The 9,776-nt window shown below is 32.2% G+C and overlaps 1 protein-coding gene across 2 annotated transcripts in view; it reads left to right on the forward strand.

Annotated features, from left to right (window-relative positions):
• Positions 1-8,924, forward strand: part of LOC106691799 (aldo-keto reductase family 1 member A1) — a 9,355-nt gene extending 431 nt beyond the window's left edge. The window contains exons 2-4 of one of the 2 annotated variants that reach the window (XM_014437687.2): positions 7,285-7,446; positions 7,526-7,726; positions 8,522-8,920. In XM_014437687.2, coding sequence (XP_014293173.1) covers positions 7,285-7,446; positions 7,526-7,726; positions 8,522-8,848 — 690 coding nt within the window. In that variant the 3' untranslated portion in view covers positions 8,849-8,920. Of the gene's footprint in view, positions 1-7,284; positions 7,447-7,525; positions 7,727-8,521 lie in introns of both variants that reach the window. The other variant, XM_014437688.3, reaches the window with a different exon arrangement.
• The last annotated feature ends 852 nt before the right edge of the window (positions 8,925-9,776 follow it).

A 9,776-nucleotide genomic window follows, 5' to 3' on the forward strand; every position in this document is an offset into this window, starting at 1 on the left:
ATATTGTTAACGCCATAATATATAATAACCTTGTAAATATTATTTAGTGAGTCTTAGTGTTTAATTTAATAACGTTTATTTTTATTTATATTTTTTTAATTGGACTTAGTAATTTGGAAAGAAAAAATGTAATTATATTTGTGTGTTACAATGAGTAATAGAGACAGTTGCTAGGGGCTGATAATTGTTGCTAAGTTGTCACCTAGCAACGGACCGACCATCTTAGTTTTTTAAAGTAGTTCCGGCAAATTAGTGGCCATGGTAGCGTCTAAGTTACCCTGTCTGCACTTATAATTTAATAGTTTGGACATTTTTAGTGAGTTAACCGTCATTACAGTTTGAAATCAGAGCTTTTCTGTGTTTCGACTTTAATATGAGTTCTGGATAATTAGTGGTTATGAACGTGTGTAACCAACCCTGTCAGCGTTCATTTTGTCGGCTCTAAAATAATACGACTTTTGGATGTTGCCACTACACCAACTTTGGACCATTGCAGTGGTGTATTTAGCTACAAGAGCTGCGACTAAACATCTCGACAGCACTCTTCTTCTGTCCTATCGGAGTGGAGCAGCTTGCGTCGACTAGTATTTGTTTAATATATATTTACTTGTTTATTTGTAAATTAGTTTATTGTCATCTTCATAATTAACTATTTTATTTTTATCTGAGAGGCCGTTTTATTTTTACTTGTATTCTTTGTTAGTCATCTTTTGTTTTAGTTTTTAAAATGTTTAAATTAGACCAAATAAATGTTTTAATCCGAACCAGTTTGTCGTTTGTTCATTTTAAATCTTTCCAAAAAAAAGTCATAGTCAATTATACATATATAATTTGGATTTATTTCAGTCTTAAAATCTATTTAATAAAAATATCTGTTTTGATGTATTTTTTTACTTTTACTTGCTTACATATAGAATGTATAGTAACGGAAAGTATTGAGTTAGTGCAAAATTTTAGGTCAAAAATTTCGACGGAAATACACATTACAAGGTCCCCTGAGTTCAAATAAATTAATACTGCATAATTGTTTGTGTTCTAGCTCAAAAACAAAAATTGCGAAACTGAAATACCATATTTAATAGAGATAAATACCTGGGATGGGACAACAATTTTTTTGGTAATCGACCGACCATAAGCGCCAATATTTAGAATAGATTTTCTCAAAAATGACTAACGATTTTGATTAAACTCCACATGGCAATCCACGGAAGTCTTTTCCTCATTAAAAGAGAGCTTAAATGACATATTATTATAATTAGATGCAGTGAATGAAAATACTCTTCCTTATTAAAATTTCTTTATTTAATGATTCACAAACCACGTTTCGGGACTGTTACTCCTTCATCAGGTCTCTATGTACAACCAAATTCATACTAATCACCTTATGCATACAACAATTAATAAATATACCACAATTTTCTTTTTTTAATTTGAATCAATTACCTTAAATAAATATATCTTCTAATATCACTTTCCTCATTACTAGTCATAAAATATTAAAAATAATCATATTGTTGACTCTTTTATAATAAATTAATAAATACAAATTACAAATATAATTTATATATATGTATATATAGTTGACTGCAAAAATTTAAATATAAGAAGATGGTCAAGGGTGCGGTAAAAAAAAGAACAAATAGTTCATAACTATTTTAATGTCCGACGTTTCGCCCCACTTTTCAGGGCTTCATCAGAACTAAAAAGATACAAAAAAAAAACTGAGAATATTACTACAACAAGATAATTTAAGCAAGGATAAATATTATGTAAAAATAAAGTGATAAGAAATTACATATAAATAAAAGGAAGGAAGACTTAAAATAATATCAATATAAAATAAGCTTGAATAAACATTAATTAGAATAAAAAATAAGTAACGATGGAAAGAGTAAAAAAAAAATTTTTAAATATTCATAAAATATACAGTCAAAAAAGTACAGGAGTCGTACATAAAACAAAAACAATACGGGAAAAAAAATTAAAAAGAAGAAAGTAGAGATTAAATAAACGTCTTGAAATATTAAATATAAATAAAAAAAAATAATAATGATATTAATTGATAATAAATGACCAAAGAACAAATCAGGACCACCTACCTGTTCAAAGCAAAAGGTTGAACAGAAGACGACAATGAAGCGGAAGCGTGGAGGAGTGGGGAGGAGATGGCCAGCCGTTTAACGGCTATACTTTTATTTCAAATACGTTGCGTATACAGGAAGTAGTCATAAAGATATGACGAAAAATAATGAGAGAAAGATACAGAAATATGATAATAATAATTTTTTAATTTAGGAATAACTAAGTAAAATTAGAATGATACATATCGTTACTAATAATACGGGTATATACTGAAGGAAATATAGTTAATACAATATAGGATATAATAACAATGGTTGTAAAAGAAGTAACTAATAATAAGTAAAAGTAAATAAAAAGTATTAAAAAAAAAATACAATTAATAAATAAGAAAAATAATTAAACACTGATAACAACTGTAGTTTTTATAAATCTTGAAAATAATCATTTATCTATACTGATAACTGTAATAGTAAGTATAACAGGAGTAACATGAATAATACAAAGTGAAATAAGGTAATTTAAAAATCGGAAGTGAAAGTTTACAAAATAAAATAAAAGTACAAGGTGAGATGTAAAAAGAAACAAAAATTAAACATAAAAAGATTTAAAATAAGTATTAATGAATATATATGTATATATACACACACACACACAAATATAATTATAAATAAGATGATCTAAAAGCATTATACACATTCTTGAAACAAGGTTATCCATATGTGATGACTAATCCATTAACAATATTTTTTTAAAATATATTATACCACCAAACCACCATATTAAATTCATTCCAATACAACAATACTGATAAATACCATTAAATTAATAAATGATAACCAATATCTATGTAATGTGTAAATAAATTTTTAGTATATATCTTTAAAGTAATTCCGTTATAAATGTTTATTTTGGTGATTGACTATGTTAAAAATTTTCGATTTTTAAAATCAAATTCATGTTAAAATTTAATACTATGTTGGACCAGTGCTTTTGTGTTTATATTTTTACAGTTACTCTAGTGTTACTCAACTCGGGATTCTCTTATATAAACCTCTTCACAATTCTGGCTATTAATTTTGTAAATAACATTTTATTTATAATTGTTATCAATTTTATCTTTCATATTATTGAGATATTTACTTAATTTATTATCATTATATACACCTAATTTAAGATTATTGTGGTCATATTCTATAAATGTCTTTTAATTTTATCTGTTAAAGCCGGTACATAGTTCATTTTAAAATATTGATAATTATGATTCCTTGCATCTTTCTGTTCCATTTTTTTTGTATATTACCCTTACCTAATATTTTATTATTATAATTTTTATAAAAATTTGTAATCATAAGGTTAATGATGTAATATATTTTTAAAAACTATTGTTAATCTTTTGTGGAATAGAGGCAGGAGATAATTGATATAGCTTGTAATCTATTTTTTATCACTTTTGTGAGGATAACCTTGTTTCAAGAATGTATATAATGTTTTTGATCCCCTTATTTATAATTATATTTATTAATTTATTATAAAAGAGACAACAATATGATTATTTTTTTATATTTTTAAGACAAGTAAGGAGGAAAGTGATATTAGAAGATATATTTGTTTAAGGTAATGTTTAAGGTTTTAAATAATATAAAAAATTGTGGTATATTTATTAATTGTTGTATGCATAAGGTGATTGGTGTGAATTTGTTTGTAGGTACCTGATGATGGAGTAATAGCCCTTGAAACGTTGTTTATGAATCAATTAAATCAGCCATTATTTCAGCATCAGTTCACCTATGTGGGGTAGTAAGTTAGCGTTCCTCAATGATGGGCGCACTACACCACATTTTTATGATTCGTACTTCAAAAGAAAATATATATTAAGTTAGCAAAAAAAAAAATATACTTTTTTTTTTAGAATTCTAAAGTAATAATATATATTTAATATTATGTTCATTTTTATCGGGGATGGCAGACTTACATTGTTTCAGCTATTGATTCCTTCTATGTATTGTCTCAGGATTTAGTCGGAATGCCAGGATAATTGCTGAAGGCTATTATCCAAAAATAAGTTAATTAATTAATTGATATTGAGTCCTACAAAACTATTATTATAATTGGATTATTTTCCAAAGTCTTGTTGTGTGTTTACCAGTTTACTAATTAAATATCTTTATATTTATAAAATGTTGTTACTATTAATTATATAATATAATAAGGGATGGTATTGTGTAATATAATAGTAAATAAACTATATAAAGGAACTAAGTATTTATTAACAATTTATTGATAGATGAAGTTATTAAAGTGGTTATAATGATTCAGACATATGGTTTGCCATATCATGATAATTATATTATAAGTTATTACCTAATATGTACGTATAGCTGCTGATTTGGGTGGTGTGCGTCGAGTATGTAGTGTCGTCTTCGCCATTGGTGTCGTGTTATAAGGATGGCTTTCCAGGTCTCATAGGCCCTTCTTAGGACTTAGTCCGGTCAAAATGCATCTTGCCCTCTTTTCGGTGTTCTTACTTCTGCTGCCTTTCGTACTTCTGTCTTTAATCCCTCTCTCGTTCATAGAGGCGTTACCTTTTCAGAACCTTATTTTCTATTGGCTAACATCAGCCACGCCAAAGAAAAATACGTTACAAGGTGGTGGTACCCTTAGATACAGCTTGAAACCGGTATCAATGCGATGACCCGGCAGTTAACCTCCATCATGCGTGACTGGAAGACAGATGACCACTCCGAAGAACACATGACGACCACAGACAGTTCTGGAAGCTGGTCAGGACATTTTTCAAGAAGAGGAGGACAGTACATCTGACTGATGGTAACGACCTGATGACGTCTGAGGAGCCGGCTGCCTTACTGGCCTCTAGCTATGCATCGAGGGATGCTGAGCGGACTTCTAATGCGTCTCCAACACCACCTAGAAGCCCACCGAGTCCCGTCGAGAAGCCTATCTTCCCCACCTTCAGCCAGCTGGAGTCGGTACTACGCCGCACTAAGCGGAACAAGTCGTTGGACACGACGGGATCCCCAGTGTACTACTGAAGATGTTCCCCAGGAAAGGTAAAGCCTAAGCTGGTGAACATCTTCAACTCGTGCATACGGATTTCGCACTTCCCAGCGGCATGGTAACGAGCGATCGTAGTACCACTACTTAAGCCGGGGAAGAAGGATGACTCGCCCGAGCATTATCGCCCCATCAGCCCCCTCTTGCACATGAGCAAGGTCTTCGAGCGCCTCCTATATCACCATCTCATGGAGCACTGTAGGGAAGCCGATGTAATACCACCCGAACAGACTGGTTTTCAACGAGATATCGCATGCGATCATCATCTAGTGAAGCTCCAAGCCCACACCATACAGCGGCGACATCGGTGTCTATGCTTCCAGCATGAGAGCTGAACTGGCCCTACACGATGCACAAACTGCTTCTGCCACCATCGTAGCTGCACTGAAGAAGGACGGCATCAAGGTTAATCCGTCGAGGACGGATGCCATTTTCATGTCCTTCCAGAAGGGCAAGAAGAGCAGGACTCCCCAGCAGTTCGTTATGGATGGTGAGGGCCGAAAACTCTCTACGAGCATCCTACCCTCGGCGAGGTGACTCTCGACAGGCATCTCACCTTCTCCAGTCACGTCAGGGAGAGACTTAAGCTGGCCCGATACAGGCTCTATCACCTGCGCACTTCACAGCAGATATCGCTCCGACGCAAGCTGAAGATCTACAAGGCCATCATTCGCCCAACTCTGCTCTATGGTGCACCACTCAGGCGACACCTCTACAAGACCATATTAACCAAACTGCAGAGCTTCCAGAAGTCCCTCCTTCGGTGAATTGTCAGAGGAACCACACTCCAACGGGCCAGGAATAGAGTCATCAGTGAGTGGATCCAATTCCCTTCTGTGCCGGAATTCATAGGCCGTAGACACATCAAATTCTTTGATGGGCTGAAAGCCTGTGCCAATCCCCTTTTCCGATAGATCGCCCCTCCACCGAGATCTGGGAGGTGGAAAAGCACGGTCCCGTTGGTCGACGTCCTCGCCGAGGTATGGACTTCTGGCTCTGCAGTCGGAATGGTCCCTCCCCATTCTCTGTTAGCCCCCCCGGCTATCATGCCACTCATGTACAAACCGCCTTCAGCGGACAATGTTTTTCTTCATCTTATATTATCATCAGGCAAAACAAGATAAAATGCAAATATGTGTATATATAATTTGTTTTCCTAGATTAAGTAAAATGTATATAATTGTAATTGATTCAAAATAAATAAATAGGAGATTAGGAAAAAAAAAATGTATCGTTAGAAATGTGTTTAGTGCATGTGCTGTATATAATTGACCTGACTACCGAGAAAGCCAGAACGCAATACCTGTTTTTAATAGATTTGTTCAGGAAGGACCTTGCCCGCCTGCAAAGTGCTCTTTGCTGACATACAAGGCACAGGTATGACAAGAAATATGGCAGCCTTTTATAATATTAATAATTGCCAATACCTCAATACATATCGTTCCCAAATGTTTACAATTAACCATTGAAAATGATGCAAAGTCATCCGACGTACACTAGACATAGCTCCACTTTTTGTTAAAAAATAAATCAATATCGAATAAATAAATAAATCAACATCGGAACAAGATAAACTTGGAGAATTTCCACTAATTTATACTGAACCTGAGGTATATCTGTAAATAGGTCAAAAATGTAGAACGGCAATATATCTAAAAATTGGTAAGATGTTACATTAATGGTATATAGTACATCATAAATAGTATATGGTTAATTTTTATAAATTAATATATTTATCTACTAAATTAAATCAGCGTTACATAAATAAACAGAATAATAATGATGATGATTAAAAAAAATAAATAAATTGCAATATTTACTTATAACATAAACAAAAAGTTAAAACGTTTCTGGACTTATAAAAAAAAAATCTAAAAACCTGCTAAATATAGGTACAAACAAACAAAAGTCTAAATCGACAGAATAGATTTTGAGGAAAAGTTGCTCGTATTTACATAAACTGAGGATTCTGCCTCCACTTAACAACAGACTGAAAAAAACAATTTTTAACAAGATGTAATTAAATCCGCTATTAAATTTATTTAATTGTTATCAGTAATATTTATAATAAAATTAAACGAGATATATAAATTACAAATATTCATATCTAATAAAAATTCTATTTTTAAGGTTCCTGACGAAAACCTCAAAATTGGATTAAATACCTCATTGGAACTAGGCAACAGATGTATCAGAACAATCTTTTCAGAATGCAAGGCAGTAGGAGCTATTCTCAAAGAAATATTTGAAAATGGCAAAATCAAGAGAGATGATCTTTTCATCTCAGCAATGGTATTGTCACAATACTCAATGATATCTTATATTTTTTTTATTAAAAACTTTTTAATACTAGAGATTAATTTTGTTTTAGCTTCCCCCAATAGGTATTAGATACGAAGATGTTGAGTACTTCATGAAAAAGTCTCTGGATGATCTCCAACTGGATTATGTGGATTTGTACGAAATTTGTTCACCTACGGGCTTTATTAGAAAAGGAGACACACTTGTCCCCCTAGATGATAACGGAGAAGTTTTATTGGATTTTAAAACAGATATTGTGAAAACATGGAAAGTAATATTATTTTTCCGAATATAGTTAGTAATATTATTACTAATTAATTTTGTATTTATTTAATACAGACCCATTGTGTATAGTTTGAGTTCTAAAGCTACAGTTGCAAATTTTTTTTAAATTTTACCTTGGCTGGCTGTCTATAATTTAATATTAAAGGTGAGGAATGAATACTTTTATGTTAAATATTTCTAAAGAAACGTTTTAAAAATGAGTTGTTAGTTCATTTTATAATTAAAAACTTCGGAGTTGGGTAAGAAAAAATCTTTATTTGTGAGGCCGAAATTTCGTGCGAGTAAACCATCTACAATTACTGAGACGTAACTATCACTGTCAACAAAGCCTTAAATGTATAAATAGAGAATTAAAAGGACAATTAAAGTAGTCTATTAGTAGCTTCGGTGAGTATCATTTCATCCTTTTTTTTTTTTGTTTTTAGTTTTGAATCCGTATACACCTAAGTAGTTTTGTTTACATTTAGACACTGTAAAAACTTCTAGTTTCAGGAGCCTTTTTTTCTTCTTCATTTTTCTCTCTCTCTTCTATATTTCTCCTTTAAAAATAAAGGTATTTTTTTCTATTATACCTTTTATTGTAAATGGCGGTTAGTAGAATTGTGCGGCCGGCAGTCAAAAACTTAAATGCTGATAAATGACATACTTCTACTTTCAGAAAGGTCGATGGCATAAGCATACGCCAATACCTGAAATGGATTAAAATTCGTTAAATATACAAAATACGTATCTGGTATACACATATTCATTTCCTGATGTTTAAAAATCATTACTGTTTCAGGGAATGGAAGAACAAGTAGTTGCCGGTCGTGCGAGAAATATAGGCCTTGTGTGTTTCAATCAGGAACAAGTTCAAAGAATCCTGGATAATTGTACCATCAAACCCGTAAGCCTTAGCACCGAGCTCCATGTCTATCTTCAGGTGAAGGACTTTGTTTCTTTTTGCAAAAAAAATGGAATAGCAATGACAGCAATATCTCCACTCGGATGTCCGGGACTTCAAGGAATCTTAGGAGCATTTGATGGAAAAAAGTTGGTAAAAAATTTTATGGTAGTAGCTTATTTTTTTTCCACTTGTATTATTATTTCCAATAATGAACTTTTGTAATTAGCTGATTGTAATGAAATATTTTACTACACATAAAATCACAAAGTACTCCTAATTAAAATTAAACACCAATTAGCCATAACTAAGAAATACAACATCATAAATACTTATGGTTAATTTTTATAAATTAATAAATTTATCTACTAAATTAAATCAGCGTTACATAAATAAAATCGTTCTACTCTTGACAACTAAATAATTTATTTGTTTACTTAATGTAGATTATTTGATAGCGCTTTATTTGTATCCCCTCCCCTTCTTTGTGTCCTTGTAAAAACCTCTTTCGAATCGAAAAATAAACATAAGTGTTTTTGAACCCTTATAATTTATATAGTTATAAGTTATATGTATAGGGAAGTCATAAGTTTTATCAATTTAAATTTTATGCAAATCGCCAATCCATTACAAAAGACTGATCTACATAACTATTATAAGGCCTATCTGGACATACGGAGTTGAGCTTTGGAGCTCCACTAAACCATCAAATTCCTCCCGAATCCAATCCTTACAGTCCAAAATCCTTAACGCTCCTTACTTTGTCACAAATCAAGTCATCCATCATGACCTCATTGTCCCATATGTTGCCGATTTGGCCAAAACCAGATATAATTCCTTCCATGGAAAACTTCCCAACCACCCAAATCCACTTGTTTCTAACCTGGCTTCTCCTTCATTACCTAATAATCCTCCTAGGCGTCTGAAAAGAAGATGGACTCGGGATCTTCTCTAGAAATGTTATTGGAGTTCTATCAATGGGTAGATTCTCCACATGTTTGTATCATGTCACTATCTCACCTACAGCAAATTTACTTGTTGATTGATAAAAAAAAAAAAATTGTATGCACCTAGGTTGTAGGGTAAAAAATATCTTGAAAAGACATACAGTGGCAGCCATGTGAAAGGTTCTTATTCATTATGCGCCAGATCA

This window comes from Halyomorpha halys, unplaced genomic scaffold (assembly GCF_000696795.3).
Source record: "Halyomorpha halys isolate HHAL.00 unplaced genomic scaffold, Hhal_1.1 Scaffold3263.1, whole genome shotgun sequence".
In the NCBI taxonomy this organism is placed as follows: Eukaryota; Metazoa; Arthropoda; class Insecta; order Hemiptera; family Pentatomidae; genus Halyomorpha; species Halyomorpha halys.